This window comes from Heptranchias perlo, chromosome 25, assembly GCF_035084215.1.
Source record: "Heptranchias perlo isolate sHepPer1 chromosome 25, sHepPer1.hap1, whole genome shotgun sequence".
Lineage (NCBI taxonomy): Eukaryota > Metazoa > Chordata > Chondrichthyes > Hexanchiformes > Hexanchidae > Heptranchias > Heptranchias perlo.
The window spans coordinates 29,698,195-29,723,614 of record NC_090349.1 but is presented as its reverse complement, the minus strand read 5'-3'; the positions used below and the strand labels follow the sequence as shown (position 1 = coordinate 29,723,614).

At 38.7% G+C, this 25,420-nt stretch overlaps 1 protein-coding gene across 5 annotated transcripts in view; it reads left to right on the top strand.

Annotated features, from left to right (window-relative positions):
* The window catches only part of ap1b1 (adaptor related protein complex 1 subunit beta 1), an 87,280-nt gene that overhangs the window by 14,308 nt on the left and 47,552 nt on the right, over positions 1–25,420 (top strand). For 3 of the 5 annotated variants that reach the window (XM_068005908.1, XM_068005907.1, XM_068005911.1), the window contains exons 3-7: positions 1,699–1,804; positions 6,380–6,515; positions 8,970–9,215; positions 23,614–23,804; positions 24,237–24,458. In XM_068005908.1, coding sequence (XP_067862009.1) covers positions 1,699–1,804; positions 6,380–6,515; positions 8,970–9,215; positions 23,614–23,804; positions 24,237–24,458 — 901 coding nt within the window. Of the gene's footprint in view, positions 1–1,698; positions 1,805–5,875; positions 5,938–6,379; positions 6,516–8,298; positions 8,361–8,969; positions 9,216–23,613; positions 23,805–24,236; positions 24,459–25,420 lie in introns of those variants that run through there. The other 2 variants (XM_068005909.1, XM_068005910.1) reach the window with 2 other exon arrangements.

Sequence of the window (25,420 nt, the reverse complement as noted above, 5' to 3'; positions counted from 1 at the left end):
TGTGGCCAATTTTTGTATCATCTGCATACTTATTAATCATGGCCCCTACATTGAAGTCCAAATTATTAATATATATCACAAAAAGCAAGGGATCTAGTCCTGAGCCCTGTGGAACCCCACTGGAAACAGCCTTCCAGTCACAAAAACATCCGTCGATCATTATCCTTTGCTTCCTGCCACAGAGCTAATTTTGGATCCAACTTGCCACTTTTCCTTGGATCCCATGGGCGTGTACTTTTTTGACCAGTCTGCCATGTGGGACCTTGTCAAAAGCCTTGCTAAAATCCATGTAGACTACATCAAATGCACTACCTCATCGACCCTCCTGGTTACCTCCTCAAAAAATTCAATCAAGTTAGTCAGGCACAACCTTCCCTTAACAAATCCATGCTGACTGTCCTTGATTACTTTGTGCTTTTCTAAGTGACAGTTTATCCTGTCCCTCAGAATTGATTCCAGTAATATACCCACCACCGAGGTTAGACTGACTGGCCTGTAATTACTCAGTATATCCCTCGCTTTTTTAAACAATGGTACAACGTTAGCAGTCCTCCAATCTTCCGGCACCATGCCTGTATCCAGTGAGGATTGGAAAATGATGGTCAGAGCCTCTGCTATTTCCTCCCTTACTTCTTTTAACAGCCTGGGATACATTTCATCCGGCCCTGGTGATTTATCTACTTTCAAAGATGCTGATCCCCTTAATACTTCCTCTCCTAAGTTTATCCCATCCAATACTTCACTCTTCTCCTCCTTAACTACAATGTCTGCATTGTCCCTCTCTTTTGTGAAGACAGACGCAAAGTATTCCTACCAACATCTTCCGCCTCCACATATAGGTAACCTTTTGGTCTCTAATAGGCTCTACTCTTGCCTATGTTATCCTCTTGCTCTTAATGTATTTATAAAACATCTTTGTGTTTTCCTTGATTTTACATGCCAATATTTTTTCATGCCCTCTCTTTGCTTTCCTAATTTTCCTTTTTAATCTCACCCCTGCACTTTTTATACTCCTCTAGGCTTTCTGTGGTATTGTGTTCTCATTGTCTGACATAAGCTTTCCTTTTCTGCCTTATCTTACCCTGTACTCTCCTTGACATCCAGGGGGCTCTAGATTTGGCAGCCTCACCCTTTTTCTTTGTAGGAACATGTTTATTCTGCACCCCTTGAATCTTACCCTTGAATGCCCAGGTGGAATTCAAGGGGAGGCATTCATGTGTGTCTGTTGTAACAGTCACAGCAATATTAGTACTAAAGTTGGTGCAGATGCAAGTGTAAGGCTTCCTCTTAGTGGTGTATTGATATTCTCACAAAGTTTAAAACTTGGGTTGAGTTGTGTAATGGGAAACCCAACTCTTAGTAATTGAAAATGGAGGAATAGGAATCGTAGTCAGTGATAGGCAGAGGTGGACTTTTTAATGGTGAATTGTAACAAAAAAATTGTCAATTTTCTGAGACTGAAACAAAAAATTCTTGGCTTACACTCTGAATAGAAGCAAGCAGACATCCTAATTTGATGTTGGAAGTCATTAAATATATTTTACTTACTGTGATGCACTGGTGAATTTCTGTAAATCTCCGATGTGGAATTATAAGTACATATTTCTAGGAAATGGATAGAGTCACAAAGCACCATTTCACTATAGTTATAGTAAAATCTTCTGTTCTTAAATTCTACCCTGATTTTTTGAACTGTAGGAGAAATTTTTGAACTCAAAGCAGAACTCAACAGTGACAAGAAGGAAAAGAAGAAAGAAGCAGTGAAGAAAGTGATTGCTTCAATGACTGTTGGGAAAGATGTCAGGTATATACAATTTTGTGAATTTTAGTAATTCATTGTTGTGAAATTGGTGGGAGAAAGTGACAGTAGGTTCACAGAGATTGTTTGTGCAAATGTGGAAGACATTGTTCAATGTTCTTTTCAATATTTTCTGCATAATGTATATGAAGCATTCAAAACTAATTCTTATCTATCTTGGCCTAAGCATTATACCCATTCCAATTTTGCAGTATAGTCTTTATGGTGATGTAATACTAACTATGTCACTTCTTTAAAATTAAATATGTTGCAAATTTTAAAAAAAAGTTTCAATGTATTTTGGTGTTGTATGTGCATGAATGACAGTTGTGTGAGCACTTACCAGTGGCCCCTTGGCATTAAAGCAAAAATATTGAGAAGATGTATAAAAAGAATGGCTTTAGTCAACTGTATCATTTAATTGGTTTGGCTGTGCAACAAAACAAATGGAGACTATAGTCTCTTTTCATAATGTTCCTCTATTAAATCTGTTCTATATACCTAACGTCTGCTGTGTACAAAAGATTTGATGTAACTACTTGTGTTTCAGAATAATGGTGGAATTTTTTTTTAGTTACCTTTAGTCAATATGAGATTCGTATTAGTGACTACTGAAAATCTCGGCTGATTACATCTGCACAGGCAGGGCGTTAATGTACTGGCAAAACGGTTAAATATGGAAGTGACTAGGTTTTTGAACTAGGAATGGGGGTCAGGAAAATAAAAATAGCCAGGTTCAGCTAATAGAGGAGAGAGAAATAGATATTCATGCAGAAAACAATTTAGCAAAAGGGATATGAGTAAAGAAATAAAATCAAGTAGATTAGTTATAAATAGGGAAAAGACTATAGGACTCCTTCCTCAAGCAGTATGTTAGTAGGCCTATGAGGATGGAGACGTTGCTAGGTCTGGTTATGAATAATGAAATATATCAAGTACATGAGCTAAATGTGGGTGAGCACCTTGGGAGTAGTGATCACCTTATGATGTGGTTTAAAATCCAATTAGAAAGGAGGAAAGTCAGTATAAAAATTAGAACTAGATTGAATTAGGACAGATTTTAAAAAGATGTGGAGCGAGCTAGTTGAGGTAAGATAGAAGGAGAAATTAGCACACAGGACTGTAGAACAACAGTGTGGTATTTTTAATAGAGATTGCAGAGGTACAGAATAAGTATATTCCATTTTTTTTTTAAAAAAGGAAACTATATTAGTTTTAGGGTGCCATGTATAAAGAGGTTTGAAGCCGATTAAAATTGAAAGGGTCTGTGAGGATGATAAGAATAATGGGGGCGAAAAAAACCTAAAGCGAAATAGGAGAAAATATGAAGAGATTGGGTGGGATGAGGAAAGCTAAGAGGGAGTATGTAGAAATTTTTCAAAAAACAACAGAAGCAACAGCAAGGTATTTTACAAATATATAGCAGTAAAATGTGAAGTGGGATAAAACATAGAAAATAGGAGCAGGCCATTCGGTCCTTTGAGCATGCTCCGCCATTCAATATGATCATGCTGATCCTCTATCCCAATACCATATTCCCGCTTTCTCCCCATACCCCTTAATGCCTTTTGTGTCTAGAAATCTATCTATCTCCTTCTTAAATATATTCAGTGACTTGGCCTTCACAGCCTCCTGTGGTAGAGAATTCCACAGGTTCACCACCCTCTGAGTGAAGAAATTTCTCCTCATCTCAGTCCTAAATGCCCTACCCTGTATTCTGAGACTGTGACCCCTCATTCTAGACCCCCAGCCAGGGGAAACATCCTCCCTGCATCCAGTCTGTCTAGCCCTGTCAGAATTTTATATGTTTCAATGAGATCCCCTCTCATTCTTCTAAACTCGAGTGAATACAGGCTGAGTCGACCCAATCTCTCCTCATATGACAGTCTTGTCGTCCCAGGGATCAGTCTGGTGAACTTTCACTGCACTCCCTCTATGGCAAGTATATCCTTTCTTGGGTAAGGAGACCAAAACTGCGCACACTACGCCAGCTGTAGTCTCACCAAGGCCCTGTATAACTGCAGTAAGACATCCTTGCTCCTATACTCAAATCCTCTTGCAATGAAGGCTAACATACCATTTGCCTTCCTAACTGCTTGCTGCACCTGCATGTTTGCTCAGGATCCCTGAGAGGAGAGGACTGTCAATTTGTAGAGGATGAGCAAAAAATAGCATAAGTATTAATTAAGTACTTAGCATAGGTCTTTACTAAAGAGAAGACCATTGGAGAGGAGGTGAACCTTGAAGTTGTTGAATCAGCAAAAAAGTGGCAGGTAGAATTCAGTGTCAGTAAGCGTGAGATACTTTTTGTTACCAAAATGCTTCAGTAATTATACTCTAAACGGAAGTAGGCTTGGTGCTGTGGAAGAGCAGAGGGACTTGGGGATACAGGCTCACAGAACATTAAAGGCAGCACCTCGGGTTGATAAGGCTGTTTTAAAAAAAAATTAATAGACTTCTCGGTTTGTCTCAAGAGGTTCAAATATAAAAAGCAAGAGGTAATCATGAGCCTATATAATACCTTAACGAGACCTCATTTAGGGTAGTGTGAGCAGTATTGGGCTCTACACTGTAAGAAGGATATTGAGGCTATAAAGAGCATACAACACAGATTCAGTGGAATGCAGCCTAGAGGATACTAAGTTGGGAGGACAGTTGAGTTTGATGAAGCAGCCAAGGAGCAATAAAGAATCTAGACAAAATTTGTAAGTGGGAATGACACTGGTAAATTCAGTACAAATAAATGCACAGTCTTATAGATTGGAAGGAGAAATGAGGATTATACTCAATGAATAGTGCTGAGCTGGCTAGGGAGAATTCTGAACAAAATCTAGGGGTGATAGTAAACACTTTGCAGAGCAGCTGTTAACAAACAGAATACTGCATTATATTGCCAAATTAGTGTAGAACAAGTCAGAGTGTCGGGCTGATGTATAGTGATCTGGTAAAGCTACACCTTGAGTGCCAACTTCAATTCTGAAGTACAAGGGAAACCTCCAAGCCCTGGAAGCAGCTCAAGAGAAGATTAATCCCTAGTGTCAGAGAACTGAGTTGTGAGGACAGATTGAAACAAACTCAAACTGTTTGACCTTGAAAGGTAAATTAGAGGAACCATGATACTAAAGATACTAAATGGCATAGAAAAGGTTAATGTTTCAAGTTAGGGTAGGATGAGCAGACATAGAAACGAACTAGTAAAAGGCAATCTCAGGCCTGATGTCTAGAAGCACTTTTCCACATAAAGGATGATTAGTACCTGGAATGGTCTTCCAGGAGGGTATTGGAGGCAAAACTCTGGAATCATTTGAAAGGCATCAATCATTCAAGTTGGATGCTGTGTTTGGGCAGAATTGTAGATTTCTATGCAAGAATGAACCATATGAGCTTATCTGTATTTAGCTTTATGAAGGAAATGGATGAACACTCCTGTGCTGGCTTCTAGAAGGCACACAATAGCAGTCCAGAATGACTTTTGCCTTCATCTGCTTCCAAAATGGGGAACCACTGCCCTGTGTCGTCGTGCTGAACTTGGCAACTAGGTGATTTGAGAAATAGAACTCTCCCACATTACTCCACCATATTTGAAAATCTTCAAATAACATTTTGCTGCATTATCAACAGTAAATTACTGGTAAAGTTCATACAGTTTACTCCAGATAATTCAGCTATTTTGCACTTAAAATAGTTGAATTATCCAATCATTTGAATTTAGCAATGTAAACAATGCAGCAAAGTGGGAATTTTGTGCTCAAAAATTGAGTTAACGGATAATTTGAATTAGGCAGTTTTGAATTAACAGGAATTGATTGTATTGTAATGACACTGCTGATTTGCTAATGCTACAAATATTTTTATTAGTGTTCAGCATTGATGCTAATTGTAAGTATAAATTGAGCTCTTTTGAATCCATTTGAAAATGTAGATATGGCTTCCTCCACTTGATTTTTGTGGCAAACAGCTTTTACTGTATATAAATATAATTAACTTAAAAAAATCTTGCCAATGAGAATTAAAGATTGCAGTCATAATATCTATAACTGCAAATCGTAACATAAAATGCATAATTTGCACTTTCAGACAGGTTTTTAAGACCCAGAAACATGGATTGTGACTTGTGCAGCAGTGTTTTTTCTTTAACGGTTAGTATGAAAATTCTACCAGTGTAATCCAAGCACCCTGGTGGTCTTAAAAATGGTTGAATACACAAGCTTACTACACAGCCTTTCACTGATGACCACCTGTGTGTAATTTACCAGCATTGAAGGGAACAGAATCAAAATTCACTCCTATTTGGGATCTGGACATAGTTCAGCGTCATCTCTAACAAATTCTGAAAAATGAAGTTAATTGAAAATATGCTAATTATTTTAAAGTGCTCTTGTTGATCTCCAATGTTTAGGTATTGCTCAAATAATTCTATGGTGTACATTCTGGAGATGCATTCACATGATTCCAGTTACAGTGCAAAGATGTAAATTGTTCAATTTTAAATGTGTCAATTTCTATAATTTCAGTTCCAATTATTGATGGTTTATTACTGAATACACAGCTTTTTGTCTAATTTTGTCTCATTCTCCATAGCGCCCTCTTTCCTGATGTTGTTAACTGCATGCAGACAGACAACCTGGAGCTGAAAAAGCTGGTGTACCTCTATCTAATGAACTATGCAAAGAGTCAGCCTGATATGGCAATTATGGCTGTCAACACTTTTGTTAAGGTATATATCTTGATAAATTGTTTCAGAATTTCTAACAGATCCATGTACAAAGCTTCACTAAATTCAGGCAACAGAGAAGAATAATCTGGGTAATGTTTGAATATAGATCCCAAAGGCAAACGGACAGTCCATTAACCGACCATCACCCAATCCCCAGGTCTCTAAAGCAGTAAATTATATCAGTAATGTATCCATCTATCACCAATGTATTAAAATGTTCACAACATGTTGGAAAAATTTATCCTATTGATCATAAAATGGTTACAGCACAGAAGATGACCATTCAGCCCATTGCGCCCATGCCGGTTCTTTGTAAGAGCAATCCAGTTAATCCTTTTCCCCATAGCCCTGCAAATTTTTTCCCTTCAAGTATTGATCCAATTCCTTTTTGAAAGCCACAATTAGATCTGCTTCCACCACCCTTTCAGGCAGCGCATTCCAGATCATAACTACTCGCTGTGTTTAAAAAAAAAAAGTTTTTCCTCATGTCGCCTTTCGTTCTTTTGCCAATCACCTTAAATCTGTGTCCTCTGGTTCTCGACCCTTCCACCAATGGGAACAGTTTCTCTTTATTTACTTTATCTAAACCCTTCATGATTTTGAACACTTCTATCAAACCTCCTCTTAACCGTCTCTGCTCTAAGGCGAACAACCCCAGCATCTCCACCTAACTGAAGTACCTCGTCCCTGGAACCATTCAAGTAAATCTTTTCTGCACCCTTTCTAAGGTCTTCACATCCTTCCCAAAATGCAGTGTCCAGAATTGGACACAATACTCCAGCTGTAGCCAAACCAGTGTTTTATAAAGGTTCAACGTAACTTCCTTGCTCTTGTACTCTGTGCCTCTATTTATAAAGCCCAGGATCCCGTATGCTTTTTTAACTGCTTTCTCAACCTATCCTGCCACTTTCAAAAATTTGTCCTCATATACCCCCAGGTGTCTCTGTTCCTGCACCCCCTTTAGAATTGTACCCTTCAGTTTATATTGCCTCGCCTCATTCTTCCTACCAAAATGTATCACTTTGCACTTCTCTGCATTAAATTTCATCTGCCATGTGTCTGCCAATTCCACCAGCCTGTCTGTCCTCTTGAAGTCTATTATTATCCTCCTCACTGTTTACTACACTTCCAAGTTTTGAATGAAAGGAATAAGCCTTTGGAGAGACACAAGCACTTTCATATTTACCAAAATTATTCAGTGGTCAGAATATTAGGAAATTATACAGTCTTGTTAGGAACAGTAAGATCAGGCAAAAAACTGGAAAAAGCTAGAAGAAAGTAGTTTCCTGCATTGTACAGTGACCTATTACCTTAAAACTTGAGCCTGCAGTTAAACTTTTACCTTTTGAGTTACATACTAACTTTGAGTGTCAGTCATGCTCTCTGCATTTGGCTATTATATAGACACTAACAAGTGTCAGTGTTATAAAACTGTAACAGGTCATATTGAAACAAGAGTTAGTGGTTCAGTAGTTCGTTCGGCAATTTGAACCCCAGAAAATTGCAACAGTGTTCAAAGTACATTCTTAATGAATTCATTGCCCAATGAGCCCATGCAATCTTATTTTTTTCTAAATGTTCTACAGGTACCTGGTGCTTTGTTTTTAATATCTTTTTAAGCGGAAACTGTGATTATGCATAATCATTTACTTCACAGATCTTGATCCTCTGGCATTTCAGTGAATTAGTTACTTAGAGTGCATTTTTAAAATTGCCTGTGGCACTTAATAATGATCCTAGCGAGACTGGATTTCTTTTAAAACTGGAGGTCTTTCCACTCACTGATGCTATTTTTGGACAACCATCTTGAATCTAGCACAATAATTCATCGACTAAGGAAGAAGGGTAAAGACTTGGATATTCTTGACGTTCATGTCATTATTGAGTTGGGAAAATAGCCCTTTCGATAAGGAGGGGATAGCTAGCATACTTCCTTCTGATTCTCTCTTCTTGCTGCTCCCTTCCGAAAGCATTGAGTCATGATGGATACTGTACCACAGTGCCAGGCACCTTCAAGTAACTTGCCAGAGATCAGTCATGTATAAGGCATGAATTAAACATCTGACCTCATGTTCTCCTCACCCAGTAACTACATGGATGCTTTCAGATGTTGGATCGCAGCTGGCAGTGGGAATCCTGGTTACTTTATCTTTTGCTTATCTCACTTAGATCAGCTAACTCAGCATAGACCAGGGAATCTGGGACTTTATGGGTTTGTGTGGCTAAAGACCAATGGTGCAAGCTGCAGGCCATCAAGGGAGTTCAATAAATATATTCCTTTTTTCAAATTCATATTGTGTAAATGTAAGTATTTTCATTCTCTTCCTAATCATCTTGTATCCCAAAATGCCACATGTTCTGCACAACAGAACAGAAATATGGTACTGGTGTTAATGCAGTTTCTTTCCTTTTGAAAACTGTGATTAAGTTTGTGGTTACCTGTTCAAATTTCAGGACTGCGAAGATCCCAATCCACTTATTAGAGCGCTGGCAGTGAGGACCATGGGCTGTATCCGTGTAGATAAAATCACTGAGTACCTGTGTGAGCCCCTGCGAAAATGTCTAAAGGATGAAGACCCCTATGTACGAAAGACTGCTGCTGTCTGTGTAGCCAAACTACATGATATCAATGCACAACTAGTAGAAGATCAAGGATTTCTGGACACTCTGAAGGACCTGATATCTGACTCCAATCCAATGGTAAATAGAATATTAAACTTGAGCTCCCATCATATTTTTAGTCATTAATATCTGGAGTACTGTGTACAGTTTTGGTCTCCTTAACTAAGGAAGGATATACTTGCCTTTTGAAGGAGTGCAACGAAGGTTCACTATATTGATTCCTGGGTTGAGAGGGTTGTCCTATGAGGAGAGATTGAGTAGAATGGGCCTATATTCTCTCTTAGAAGAATGAGAGGGATCTCATTGAAACGTATAAAATTCTTAAAGGGCTTGACAGGGTAGATGCTGAGAGGATGTTTCCCCTGGCTGGAGAGTCTAGAACTAGGGGTTATAGTCTCAAGATAAGGGGTCAGATGTGGAAAAATTTCTTCACTGAGTGTTGTGAAACTTTGACATTCTCTACCCCAGAGGGCTGTGGATGCACAGTCATTGAGTATATTCAAGACTGAGATCAATGGATATTTGGATACTAAGGGAATCGAGGGATATGGGGATCGGGCGGGAAAGTGGAGTTGAGGCCGAAGATCAGCCATGATTTTATTGAACGGTGGAGCTGGCTCGAGGGGCTGTATGGCCTACTCCTGCTCCTACTTCTTATGTTCTTGTTTAATATGAAGATTCAATAAAACTTCCAGCTGACCGGTAGACATAGAAAAGGAATTGAGGGTTAATATGGCCATTAGATGAACTATCGGTACTCTCATTTTAGTAAAAGAATGCAGAATCATTTAAAAAATGAAATACTTGCTGTCCTAGTGGAGTGTAGGATGTAAAGTCAGAAAATGCTGGAAGTACTCAGCAAGTCAAGCAGCATCTGTAAAGAAAGGAAAAAAAGTTAATGTTTTGGGTATAACCCATCGTCCAGTTCTGATGAAGGGCTGTACCTAAAATGTTAACTTTTTTTCCCTTGCTTTACAGATGCTGGCTGACCTGCTGAGTGTTTCCAGCATTTTCTGCTTTTGTTCCAGATTTCCAACATCTGCAGTATTTTGTTTTTATAGGATGTAAAGGAGTAGAGTTTTCACTAGATTGTGCTGGTTTTATCAATGCAATCTGCCCAAACCAACGTAAAAGATCGCATGAACCAGCATAAACGATAGTGGAAAATCAAGCTTAATTTACGTCAGATGTAAATCGTATTTCCGCGATCTTTTGCGCTGGTTCAAAAATCATCGACCCCAACGCCGGCCCAGCCCACAAAATTGGCCATGCCCCCAGATCGAAATAATGAGGATGGCGAGTTTTCATCTATTGGGCCGTTCGAGTAGGGTCTTCAAATTAAACTAGTTTTCTTAGACGCACAGACATTAGTAGGCACGTTTTAAACATTTTTACATATTAAAAAAATATTTAATTTACGAAGAAATTGACTAGTGTACACCAATGAAAGTAGTAAATGGTTCAGTATAACTTATTTAAGTCATTTTCAGTGATTTTAAAATCAGGTTACTTACAAGTGGAGGAAAAAACACTCTTACTAAAAATGCTTATTTTTTGTGATAAAGCCCGTTTTCAGCTGTATTAATAAAACTGCACTAGGTTACCACTCTTAAATACATCAGTGAATATTTTTATTCCAAAATAAACCAAGCTATTACCCTGCCAGATTGGGCTGGTTCATCGAAGATTTTACGTTTGTGATTATGCAAATGCATTTAAGAGGAAACTTGAACTGCTAACCGGCGTAATTTTCGGGTGCAGTTTGCGCCCAATTGCCGATTGCGCCCAAAGCGGAAACTCTACCCCAAAGTGTTTAACTTCACGTTCATTCTTCTCTTCAACTTTAAACTTTGGATAAATGTTGAACTCTTCAAAAATTGTAAAATTATGAATAACATTTCCCACAAAGTAAATTAGTCCAGTGGCATGAATTTTTCCATAAGGAGGCCAGTGTTGAACCCAGAAGGGTAGTTTCCAATTTGTTGGTTCAGCAGCTTCTCTTCCTGTGCCTATTCACTGTTACTAGTTACTGAAAACTTAGTTACTTATTTTGTAAACTCCAGCAGCTGATAACCCAAAGCAGCAGGCACAGTGAGGCACAGATCTGATCAATGCATTTGCAAAATGGAGGCGATTCTTCTGCATAGTAGCACTGTTCTCTTCACTGGAAACTTCACTCTCTCTATGATAAACCTTTATTTATTTTTTATATATATATTTATATTTATTATTATATATAATATTAAAAAAATCAATATCAATTTTCTAAATTGCTTGGCTCTGTGGTAGTGCACTTGTCTGAGTCAAGCTGAGAGTGCAAGTCCCACTTCATGACTTGGAATGTGAGCACTCGGCTAACACCAGTGCAGTACTGAGGGAATGTTGCATTGTCAAAAATGCCATCCTTCAGATGACACATTAAACTGAGGCCCTATTGGCCTATTCAGGTGGACATAAACTGTCCCATTGCACTCTTCAAAGAAGAAGAGGGTATTCTCCTGGTGTCAATTCTAACGTTATTCCCTCAATGCATCACTACCAAGAGCAGCATAACTGATCATTTGCTGCTTGTGGGACTTTTCTGTGTCCAGATTAGCTGCCATGTTTGCCTACATATCTGGACTACACTTCAAAAGAAATTAATTTGACGTTGAAATAATTGGGATGTCCTGAGGAGTTGATAAGGCTCCATATAAATGAAAGTTTCTTCCTTGTGTTATGTGGGAAAATGATTTTAAAGGGCAAAGTTTCTAGCTAATATCCTGATTAGGTTGGAAATTGGATGGAATTAGTAAATTTAAAGTACCATTTTATTACTTGGCATTTGCTTTCCGTCAGACGGATTTTTTTTTGAAGAATAATTATGAACTCAGACTTTGGCTGTGATGTTAATGGCAACCACTCCGCATATTCAATTACCCAAGGTAGTTGCCATGTGACTTCACATGTGCTACGTTAATGACCGTCTTGCTTACCGTCTTTTCCAACTCTTATATGTGATCTCTAGTAGTGAGTGCTCAAGGGTAGCTAACATACAAAATGATTCAGTTGCTATTGGATGGCTGAGCGATAAGAGTATGAGTTAATTTCATGTATAATTAGTAGAAAAAAGTATCTTTTGGATTAGTTGGGCTGTTTGCATTGTTCAGTGCAAAGATTTTTTAACTTTGCCTTTCAGTAGAACTGAAATAATGTCAAGCAAATTAAAAGTTCTTTCAATTTAGTCAGGAATGTGTTGCTATTAGAATTGTAGTTAACCACCTACAGTACTCTAGTGGCATCTTGTAGTAGAAATCCAGTACTGCAATGCGATGGAGTTGTTGTACTTGATTTCTACCACAAGGTGCTACTACAGTATTAAGTGATGTAGCAGACTAAGGTCATATTCAAACTCAGCAAGAAGGTGGAAATAAAATTATCAAAATGCTAGTGTATCTAGTAAAATACTTGAAAGAGGACATTATAGAAAGATCATAGGACTTTTTTCTAAAAAAAAGAAGTATCTTTTGCTTATGATTGTACAGTAATAAAGCAATGTTGTGACTTTTAATTTTAGACATCACAGCATACTAATGTGACATTCTTGACTTAAAGTATCCACATTGGTCTTGGACCAGTAACTGGGCTCCTACAGTCTTTGTTGTTTTTCATTTATCTGAAAACAGAAATCTTTGTGCAGTTAAGGCTATTGGGCTGCAACCAAAACAGAGTTTCTGAGCTTGAGACACGACTGGCATCACTACAGTGCATATGGGAAGCTGAGAGTTTTGCGGATAGCACGTTTTAGGAGGTGGTCACCCCACAGCTACAGTGTGTTCAGGTGGAGAGGGAGTGGATAACCACCAGACAGACTAGGAGGAACAAGTAGGCAGTGCAGGAGTCCCGTGGGAGTGTGGCTCTCACAAACGATATTCAGTGTTGAATACCAGTGAGGGAGTTGATACCTTGGGGGGAGTGCAGTCAAGGAACAAATCCATGGCACTGAGAGCGACTCGGCTGCACGGGGGGGGGGGCAAAAGAAATGCAGTTGTTATAGGGGATTCAATGGTCAGGGGGATAGACAGGCATTTCTGCAACCGCTGATGTGAGTCTCGCATGGTGTGCTGCCTCTCTGGTGCCAGGGTAAAGGACATCACTGTGCAGAACATTTTGAGGGAAGAAGGGGAATAGCCAGAAGTCGTGGTCCATGTGGGAACCAATGGCATAGGAAGGAAAGGGGTTGAGGTCCTTAAGCCAGTGTTTCAGGAGCTAGGGAGGAAGTTAAAAAGCAGGACCTCAAAGGTAGTAATCTCTGCATTACTCCCAGTGCTATATGCTAGTGAATATAGGAATAGTAGGATAACATAGGATAATGTGTGGCTGGAGCAGTGATGCAGGAGGGAGGGCTTCAGATTCCTGGGACATTGGGAACAGTTCTGGGGCAGGAGTGATCGGTTCAAGATGGACGGCTTGCACCTCTATAGCGCTGCGACCAAGTCCTCATGGGGACTGGTGCTGTGGGGGAGAGTTTAAACTAATTTGGGGGGGAGGGGGGTTGGGGGCACCACAATGAAACATTAGAGAGGAGAAAAAAGGTGCACAGAGGACTGGGAGGGACAAGTAGCACTAGAGTAAAGAATAGTTGAGAAATAGGAGGGATCAGACAGGGGACAAATGCGAGGCAGTCTAAGATGAAATTGGAGTGCATGTGCGTAAATGCACGTAGCGAGGTAAATAAGGTTGGTGAATTGCAGGCTTAAGTCGCCACATGAGACTATGATATAGTGGCAATAACAGAGTCCTGGCTCAGAGAAGGGGAGGATTGGGTATTTAATATTACTGGCTACAAGGTATTCAGGAAAGAAAGTGGGTTGGGGTTGGGCGGGCAGTGTTAATCAAAGAAACTATTATAGCACTGGAAAGAGATGATGTAGTTTTGTGATCAAAGAATCTATTTGGTTAGAATTAAGGAACAAGAGAGGAGCTATTACACTACTGGGTGTATAATATTGGAAAGGAGAAAGAGGAGAACATTTGCAGGCAAATTACTGAAAGATCCAAGAACTATTGAGTAGTGATAAGGGGGGACTTCAATTATCCCAATATAGACTGGGACAGTAACAGTGTAAAGGACAAAGAAGGGGAGGAATTCCTGGAATGTGTCCAAGAGAACATTCTGGAACAGTGTGTTTCCAGCCTAACCAGGAAGGAAACAGTGCTGGATCTAGTTCTGGGGAATGAAGTGGGGCAGATGGAGCATGTTTTCAGTGGGGAGCATTTGGGGAACAGTGATCATAGTATCATTAGGTTTAGAATAGTTATGGAAAAGGACAAGGAACAATCAAATATGAAAATGCTTAACTGGAGGAGGGCAAATTTCATTTAGTTAAGAAGGGATCTTGCCCAGGTGGACTGGAATCAAAAGTTGATAGGCAAAACAGTAATTGACCAATGGGAGGCCTTCAAGGAGGAGTTGGTTTGGGTACAGAGTAGATACATCCTTACGATGGGGAAAGGAAGGACATCCAAAGCTAGAGCTGCCTGGATGACTAAAGATATAGAGATTAAAATGAAACAGAAAAAGGAGGCTTATGATGAATGTAAGGTTCATAATACAGTAGAGAACCAGGCTGAATATAGAAAGTACAGAGGAGATCAAAAAAAGGAAATGAGGGGCAGAGAGAGTGTATGAGTAGATTAGCAGCTAACATGAAAGGGAACCCAAAAGTCTTTTGTAAACATATAAATAGTAAAAGGGTAGTCAAAGGAAGGGTGGGAACGATTAGGTACAAAAAAGATCTTGTGGAGGCAGAGGGCATGGCTGAGGCACTGAAGGAATACTTTGCATTGGTCTTCACTAGAGAGGATGCTGCCATTGTAGCAGTAAAGGAGGAGGTAGTAGTGATACTGGATAGGATAAGAGGAGGTACTTAAGATTGACAGTACTCAAAGTAGAAAAGTTACCCAGTCCAGATGGGATGCATCCTGGATTACTGAGGGAAGTATGGGTGGACATTGTGGAGGCTGTGGCTTCAATCTTCAATCGTCTTTAGATATGGGAATGGTGCCAGAGGACTGGAGGATTGCAAATGTTACATCCCTGTTCCAAAAAGGGGAAGAGGGATAAACCCAGCAATTATAAACCAGTCGGCGTAATGTCGGTGGTGGGGAAACTTTTAGATACAAAATTCCGTGACAAAATTAATTGGCACTTGGAAAAGTATGGACTAATAAATGAAAGTCAGCACGGATTTGTTAATGGACAATCGCATTGGACTAACTTGATTGAGTTCTTTGATGAAGTGACGGAGAGGGTTGATGTTGTGTATATGGACTTTCAAAAGGCATTTGATAAACTACATAACAGACTTGTTAGCAAAATTAAAGCCCAAGGAATTAAGGGGACAGTGGCAGCATGGATACAAAATTGGCTTGGGGACAGAGTGTAGTTCTGAACGGTTGTTTTTCAAACAGGTGGGAAGTATACAGTGGTGTTCCCCAGGGGTCAGTATTAGGACCACTGCTCTTTTTGATTTGTTAATGACCTGGAGTTGAGTATAGAGGGAATAATTTCAAAGTTTACAGATGAAAAAAAACTCTGAAATGTAGTAAACGATGTGGAGGATAGCAACTGACTTCAGGAGGACATAGACAGACTGATGAAATGGCAGACACTTGGCTGATGAAATTTAATGCAGAGAAGTGCGAAGTGATGCATTTTGGTAGGAAGAATGAGGAGCGGTAATATAAACTAAATGGTACAATTTTAAAGGGGGTGCAGGAACAAAGAGACCTGGGGGTGCACATAAGCAAATCTTTGAAGGTGGCAGGACAAGTTGAGAAGACTGTTGAAAAGCATATGGGATCCTGGGCTTTATTAAGAAATGCATAGAGTACAAAAGCAAGGAAGTTATGCTAAACCTTTTATGAAACACTGGTTGGACCTCAGCTGGAGTATTGTGTTCAATTCTGGGCACCACACTTTAGGAAGGATGTCAAGGCCTTAGAGAGGGTGCAGAAGAGATTTACTAGAATGGTGCCAGGGCTGAGGCACTTCAGTTATGTGGAGAGGCTGGAGAAACTTGTTCTCCTTAGAGCAGAGATGGTTAAGGGGCAATTTGATAGAGGTGTTCAAATTCATGAACAGGTTTTGACAGAGTAAATAAGGAGAAACTGTTTCCAGTGGCAGAAGGGTCGGTAACTAAAGGACACAGGTTTAAGGTGATTGGCAAACAAGCCAGAAGTGACATGAGGAAACATTTTTTTACGCAGCCAGTTGTAATGATCTGGACCACACTGCCTGAAAAGGTGGTGGAAGCAGATTCATTAGTAACTTTTAAAGGGGAATTGGATAAACACTTGAAGGGAAAAAATTCACAAGACTATGGGGAAAGCAGTGGAATGGGACTAATTGGATAGCTCTTTCAAAGAGCCGGCATGTGCACGATGGGCAGAATGGCCGCCTCCTGTACTATACCTACAATGATACTCCAGATTAGCTAATCTATGCTGCATAAAATGTATCCGTCAGCTTCTGGTAGCACAACTGAAGAAGTGGAAACAAGTAATTTAGGATTTAAAATTTAGCATTTTCTTCAATTTTCTGTACCCTTTGTAATTATACCTTGGAAATAAATCTGGATCCAGTTCTATTTAATTATGCTGAGATGTAAATGTAATTTTTTAACTCTTCAAAATCTGTCCACCAACCAAGGTGGTGAGTCTAATGTCATCCTTAGATGTTATGGTACCCTATCTGCACCCACCACTGATGATTGGCAGCATTAAGTCTTGGTTATTTGTGTTGACCATGACAGTTAAGCTGTTGCAAAAGCAGAATTGCACTGACTTAGCACGCTGAAACTTGACTAACCTATGAGAATTAAACTGGCTCAGGTTAGTTTCAGCATAGACTAGATAAGGTATAGAGTTACCTTTGCGCCACCTAGTAACAACATGCCTGAAACAACAAGGACTCAGAGCATACGAGTGGGGAGAGGCAGAAAGCTGGAGGAAAGAAAAATAGAATTAATATAGACATACAAATAAAAAATATATTAAGTTTAAAAGCAAGTTATATGACAGGAAAAATGACTTCAAGAAAATCCAAGATGGTCGACAAGCTGGCACAGTCAGTTTGAAAGCTGCTGCAGAGCCACCTGAAATTGTGCAAATTAGCATGATAAATTTACATAGGTAAAACCCATAATAAATGTGGACATATGAATTCATAATGGTAAATTGACGCAAGTGTGACAAAAATGAGACCATGGGAGGGTAAGTGATGCATATAGGAAGTGTGCACTGATGTAAGATTTTTAAAAAAATATATTGCAGATATAGTTTTAGAATGAAGGGCTTTCTTTAATTCTTGTTCCATATTAGCTTGTGCTATAATGATTTACATCATGGTCTACATGGGGTGACCAAGTTCAAACTTCAATTCATATAAATGTTGAATTTGATATAATTTACATAAGTATTTCTGCACAATATATGGTGTCAAATATTGGTCTATCACATACTCTCTTGTGCTGCCCTCCATTTATATAAAAAAAATTGTGTTTAGTGTAAACTAGCATTCATTTTGAGAGAGTAATTAGCCCCTGATCTTAAAAGCAAAATTTAAGGAAATCTATCCTGCAAAAAGTAGAATAAAACTTCAAAAATCAAGCTGAACAGCCTATTTTCATGTGTGTGCCTGTATTAATTAGCAGTGCAGTTACATTCTGATTGTTTAATTGTTTTAGGTATGATCAAATCTTATTTTATATGAGGATAACAAATAGTTACCCAGGTCTGAGTTCTTTCAGCTTTTATGGAACTTCAAGTTTAGCAAAACTAAAGGGAATCTTGGCAACAGCAGAGTATTTTGTTACAAGGTTTGATTTATATTAATTACTCAACTATTTAGTATCCTTCAAGAATCCTTTAAGTAATAGTGTTGAAAGCTAGTGATTCTTTTCAGAAGAAAGTTTTCTGGTGTTTTGAAATGCCTGATTTGTGTAATCGAGGCTATGTGTTTTTATGTTGCTACAGGGATAATTGAACTCAAGGACACCTTGCAATATGCTGATGTAGCTTATGTTGGCATTTGTCTGTTGACACAGAGTGTGTTCAAGTGCCATCTAAGCCATCAATTATTCTTAATGACTTTGCTTCAATAGCCCAGAAATATTAGTTGCACAACAGTTTGATATAGTAGAACTGAGAATTGTAATGTTATACTTTGCATAAAAATAAAGCAGCTTTTTAATGAAAAAATTGACCATTTGAACACTAAGAAAATGCTTAAATCTAGATTGTTGTCTTTTTTTCTTGAGAGCAAATATCTTTATGTAATTCTGAGTTATGAAGTATTCACACTTACTTGAAGCAAGATATGTTTTAAAATTTCCATACTGAAGTACTGACCTTCATGGTTACATCTGCTTCCTGTCGCTCCCCTCCTTGGTTTTGAGCTCCACACCCTGGCCAAGAATGGTTCTCCTTAAGCTGCCTGCTAGAAGGCACACGAGAGACCTAAAATTGCATTGCTTTTAAAAATTATCTTGTATCTATAACTTTGCCAAAGGGGAACTGCTTTGCTCAGCTCAGAACCTTTACGTGATAGCTCAGCTGAGATTGGAAACTTGCCATGTAGTGAATCGTAGATATGCATCCGGCTTAATGCCACAGTATGTTGGCACACTGATGTACTGCCTTAAATAGAATAAAACTGTTCAAAAGCAAAAGTTCACCAAGACAGGGATTTAAAAAAAAATTCAGCCAGTTTTTACTACGGATATGTTATAACACCAGAGGTGACACGTTAAACTGAAGCATATCCCTACATTCCTATACCAATTCTACAAAAGTTGAGAACTACATCATTGTTCATATGTGTATGGATATATTATGAAACAGTAACACTGGGTAGCTTCTATTCTACTGTAAAATCTAATTAGATACCAATACCTTAGTTCTATTCTGTTTATATCAGCAAGATGCCCAGTATGAAGCTCCATTTTTATGTTTGTTTTGCTTCTATTTGTGCTTGATAATAGGACAAATGCTTTAATCTCCAACTGGAAATAAACAATACACTAGTATAAACAGAGCTTTTCTTGTATATGATTTTACACTTTATCTGTCCTGCATGTGCCTCATACTAATTGGTGATCATCCAAAATATATTCATCATCATACTCAGAAATACAGTTTGAGACTGTGAAGCTTGGCCTTCTCACACTCCAGAAGAGCTTGTTGGGAACAATTTAAAATGGTGGAAAATGGTCCTTCAAGATTAGATAGCTTTGGTTACCACCAGTCCACTTTGAAATTGAGTCCAAACTTAAAATGCACAAGCATTTTGGTTCAGCAATCTTCCTGTAACAAAGGAAGATACAGTAAGTACATGGTCATAGGAGCGATGTGTTTGAAAACATTGAAGAAGTCATATTTCCTTGTGACTGGGAAAAGAATATTGGGCTCTTCCATGATCCATCAGTCTTGTATGTACCCTTGGTACCGCAGGCTGTGGTAAAGCATGGCTCTAAGTCGAGCTGTTTCACACTATGGAGTGGGGTGTGGATGTTGACATGGACTTCTTCCACAATTGTCCCATTTGGCACCTTGGTCAGGAGGGTCTTGATGACAACAGAACCGTGGCAATGCCTGAAGTTGCCCCTTTGGCACTTAATCTTCCAAAGAAAATCTTCCAATGTCAGCTGTTGAGCTGCGTTGATTCATACATTTAAAGGTTGTAGCAATGGTGTCAAATCATCTGCTTTCAGGGAGTCTTTTGGCTGCAGCACTAGTTTGATCCAAAACTTGCGGAGCTAGATTTGGAACTGGAGCAAAAATGGTGCAGTATGCCTCTTGGGCAAATCTCGAGTTGATGGCTAAACAATTATTTTGGGCGTACAGTCCACTCTTAATTCAAAGTCGCTTAATTCAGGTGATAGTTCATTTTTAAGTTCTAAATTCCCACTGAGTCATTGCTTAATTCACATGGTTGGATATTGAATTTTTTTGTGCAAAAATAACTTTGCATTATCAGCACCCTTGCCTCATGAAATTTTGATCATGGTTTGATCCTGTATCAGTTGGAGTCATCTACTTCTGTGGGCTTTCTTGGATTTCCTCTTTTAACTTGGAAATGGCCTACAATTGATTAAAACCAGAAAGGTGTTGATGAATTTATGATTAATTTCAGGCAGGGGAATGAACTTTTCTTGTGTCATAGTGGCACTGTAGAAACCATTTTTGCATCCCTTCAGTGATATTTCAGGTTACAAACTAAATCCCAAACCTTATTTCCTTTGAGAGTGAATCCAAGAAGTTGGTTGCTTGCTTTTGGGGTTTTTTCAGGACACTTTTTTAAAAAAAATACCATGCAGGATGTTTTTATCTTCACTGGTGGAGTGCATCCACTAACATCAGGGATTCATTGTGCTCCCAGGGTGGCCCCTGTAAGAGAGAATGCATTTCAATGGAGACAGTATTTTGCTGAGTTTTTTCTAACTTTAAAAAAAAATGTTGTTTATCCTCTTTTGATGGAGGTGTGTTTGGCTTGCTCTGAGGAATCCTGTTCTTTCAGACACTTGGCTACATATATCAAATCCTCCTGAGCATCTTCAGATAAAGCAGTTGTAGTGCAAAACTTCTTTTGAGGAATAGAATGTTGAAATACTTCACCTGTAAACTACATCAGGAATTATCCTAGCCTGGAGGTGTAATAACACAACACCTTTGCTTGCAGTGGTTCAGGCAGTTTACCATCCATGCTTTTTTTTTCTTTTTTGATCAGTGGAATCATTATTATGATCACTGGTGATTATTTCATTTTTTTTATGGTAAAGTCACCTCTGCAAACCTGAAAGTGTTGACTGATTAATACCTCTTTCATCTTGAATGCATTAGGATAGGATAAGGAGTGAGCTATTACCAAGCTGTCCTGGCCTGTATCAAATATATATTTTTTAAAAGAATAATTATCTGAATGCATTTCATCAAAAATATAGTTTTGATAGCTATCACTTTTAACTTGGTTAAAAGTTCAAATCTGTTTACTGCCATGTTAAGAGCTGCTGCAGCTATTGCGAAAGCCTAATGTTTTTGTGCTCATGTTGGCGAACTAGTTCAACGTCATATACTAGAGGAAGTTGAGAGTAAGGCAGCAGCATCAAATGAGATTGACTGAAACACAGAAGAGGAAGAGCAAATGAATCTTAGAAATTATTGCATAAAAACAAGCATTAAAGGAATAAATTATAATGGGAAGAAATCTTGCAGTAAACAACTTTAACTGCAGTAAATGAGACTTGCACACATATACATATGGTCCAGCTTGTTAACCAGTAAGGTAAGCATGCAATAAATTGTGGCTCAGTGTTGCACCGATATGTTGCAACGCAGTGTAGGATGCGAGCAAGCCTTTGCAGTTTCTCATGTGGACATCTGATCTTAAGTGAGAAGTCTGAGGATTGCACTGAGCAGCTTTAATGAATTGTGTATAATTTTTGATGTAAATGTCAGGGGTGTGGAGAGAAATCTGACCCTGCTCAGAAGAGCTCAGTATTGGAATTTATTGTGCAGTCATTAAAGAGTCATCCATTACTACTGCTACCCAGTACTAAGCAATCGTTCCTTACCACTATGGCTACTGCATCCATAATGGCTTTTGACTCTACAATATGATTCTTTAGTTCTGAATACTTTTCTCTTGGTGCTGCAGCTGAATACTGTTCAAAGAAATGACATGCACATATTTTAAATGTTCCATGAATTAACTTGTCCTTTGGATACATGCCTCCAAACATCTACACTTTTTCTTGTAATAGTATTCTGCATTAGTTAACTTTCTTCCACCATCAGAACTCTGGGGATAGGTATTTGTATAACATTAAATGCAATGAAAGAACATTTGCTTCGTGTCAAATCACTTCTCTGGACCGTTCAATCACAAATGCCCAGCAGTAATGGAAAGTAGCTGATTCTAAAGGCACAATTACAGGTATTCAGTTGGCTACAAAATGAGCGCTACTGCAACAGTTCATTCATTAGCCAGCTTGTTGTTCAGTAAAGTTAACATGATTATAGGCAAAGCCATTAGCTGCATAAGAAATTGATGAAAAGTTGTTGTAGCAGCAAGTAAAGTCACTACAGGGAAGGGGGCTATGTAGAATGTTGTATCTGCCTCAGACGAAGATCCATCCTGTGCTCTGGTGGCTGATCTATTCATCTTAAATCCTAGTGTGCAAATTGGAAGCAGCTGGAATGCTTCATAGTTTCTCTTCCACTGTGGGTGTGTGGCTGATATTAGTGTTGAAAACAACATTAGCATGCTGCTGTTTAACCTGGATTTTAGTCACAAATTGCTGCCCCTAGAAGTTCAGTCTACAAAGCTATGAAGGGGTGGTTTTAAAAAAAAAAATGCTTTATTGCCAGAGCAGCAATTCTGTAGCCAACAGTTATGTTCATTGGTCCTAATGAACTTTATATATGCATAAAACAGTCTCCTTGAAGCCTGGTATTTTTTAGTTCATTAGACTGTTCATATCAAGTTGATCATAATTGGGTTGCTTGTTTGGGGGAGAAGCATTTTGTTAGCTTACTGTTTTTTATTCATTCTCGGGATGTAGGTGTCGCTGGCAAGGCTGGCATTTATTACCCAACCCTAGTTGCCCTGATTTGATACAACTGAGTGGCTTGCTAGGCTAGAGGGCAGTTAAGGGTCAACCACATTGGTGTGGGACTGCAGTCACATATAGGCCAGACCGAGTAAGGACGGCAAGTTTTCTTCCCTTAAGGATATTAGTGAACCAGTTGGGTTTTTGTGACAATCTGGTAGTTTCATGGACACAATATGGGTTACTCTCTGTGACCAACTAATGAGTTTCAATGGCGTGCACGTGATTGTGATACTTGATGTTTAATTCCGACATTCTACTTTTGGGCAGTGCTGAATAATTTAAGTGCATATTAAGACGTTCTCTATATGAACCAATTTCTAGCCAATCAGCATACAGATGCTGCCTGTAATGTTTGAAGTAATTTAATTTGATACAAGCAGATCTCCTATGCCATTGCTTGCACTCTTGTATCAATAGGATTGTTATCAACAGAGTGTGATGGGGATAATGTTTCTGGGAGTGTGACATTTACAGGAAGTGCACACTATAGACAAGACTCAAGATATTACGGTATTATAGGTGTTCAGCTTCAAAAAGATTGGAATCTAAGAATTTCAGGAATTCTTATTTTTAAATGACTTGCACTGTCTTTGTAGGGAAAAGTTAAAATCAAGCCTATGCTGTTCCTTTTGAACAACCTGATGGTTTCCTTTTATCCTTTTTCAAATATCATGAACTATTCAATACAATTTTAAGCCCTTATAATCTTGACTAAAATTTTTAAGCGTGGTTTAAAGTTACAAGTGATGTAGCCCCAAAACATGTCATTCTAATCTGGATGTTTTCTTTTAACTAAATTACCCTAACTCTTCAATCTGCAGGTGGTGGCAAATGCTGTGGCAGCTCTGTCAGAGATTGCCGAGTCCCATCCAAATAGCAACTTATTAGACCTCAACCCTCAGACTATCAACAAGCTTTTAACAGCCTTGAATGAATGTACTGAATGGGGGCAGATATTTATCCTTGATTGTTTAGCCAATTATAGTCCAAAGGATGACCGAGAGGCTCAAAGGTAAAACTGTCAGAAGTGACTTTTTTTTTACCATAAAATAGAATTATGTGTTATACTTGATATACTTGAGCGTTCCTAATGTTTATATATCTCATGCCAATTTTAACCACATAATTGTGTAATTTAAAATTACATCTTGTAATGTTGCTGTTTTTATTACTTAGTAAATGTTTTGTATCTTTTTAATCCCTTGAAGAAAACTTGACCAAAATATTTTATTTTTAATAAATAGATCTTGCAACAATAATCTGGATTTTTAAAAAACTAGTAATTGGGCATCTTGCAGAAAGTTATTTGTAATTCCATTATAAAACCTTGCTAAAGTTGAGAATATTGTTAATCTTTCATTCCTGTATTTCATAATGTGCAAAATGTGGAAGTAAAATATTATGGACCTTAACTGTAATTTAACCAGAATCTCTTGTCCAATAGCATCTGTGAGCGTGTGACACCGCGTTTATCTCATGCTAACTCGGCTGTTGTCCTGTCAGCTGTAAAAGTTCTGATGAAATTCATGGAAATGTTGTCAAAGGATTTGGATTACTATGGCACTTTGCTGAAGAAACTGGCGCCCCCACTAGTGACACTGCTGTCTGCAGAACCAGAGCTCCAATACGTGGCCCTCAGGAACATCAACCTCATTGTACAGAAAAGGTATATTGTGCTGTGTGTTAACAGTTTTTGGTAACAAGGTGCCGAAGTTACCAGTAACGCTTGTTTTCATCTATTAAAATACCAACATTAAGGGACAAAATCTTGCCATTTTGGCATTTGTAATTATCACTACTTCGGTTTTTGGCTCAGTGCTAGCATTCTCAACTCCTCAGTCAGAAGGCTGTGGGTTGAAGTCCCACTCCAAAACTCGAACGCGTATTCAGTGCAGCAATGAGGGAGTGTTGCATTGTCTGAGATGCCACCTTTTGGCAGATATATAAATGCAGCTCTTTTACCTTCCTTTGTGTAAAACCATATGGATTTTACATAATTTGATTCACAATTGGTTGACTTGCAGTGAAATAGCAACACTTCAAACTGTACAACTGATTGACCCATACATGTAGTGTATTCATTCTAGTAGATTTTCGTCTGCTAATTTAAGACTTGTTCGATATCATCTAGTGCCTATCTGAATCAGATTTCTGCCACAGGATGGTATGGTAAATAGAAAATTTTAGACTGATGCAGTTGGAGGTGTTAAATTGCGGCATCTAAACATGCTATATATAATGAGGGGTTGTTCATTGTTAAAATAAGAGTGTAATTTCCCAATGCCAACATCTCCTGCCTCAGTGAACGCTATTCCTCAAAACTGTAGTTGGGAATCAGACTTTTTTGGATTTGAAAGCCTGTCCAGACAGCTAGCTACACAGTTCTATCTATTGATGCCCTTGTCTCCAGAAAAACCATTACTCGCTACCATCCTGGTAATTTCCCCTAGTATGGCCCCATTTGAGCTCCCTCAAGTCCAAAGGGTGCAGACTTGATTATATCTGGCTTACAACTGATTTAGCCATTCATCACCCATTCTGGCTGGACCATGTCAAATGTTGTTGGGCCTCCCTTTCCTCTGCCAAAACCACCCACTACCCCAGGATCATCTAGTAAAGCAAAGATAG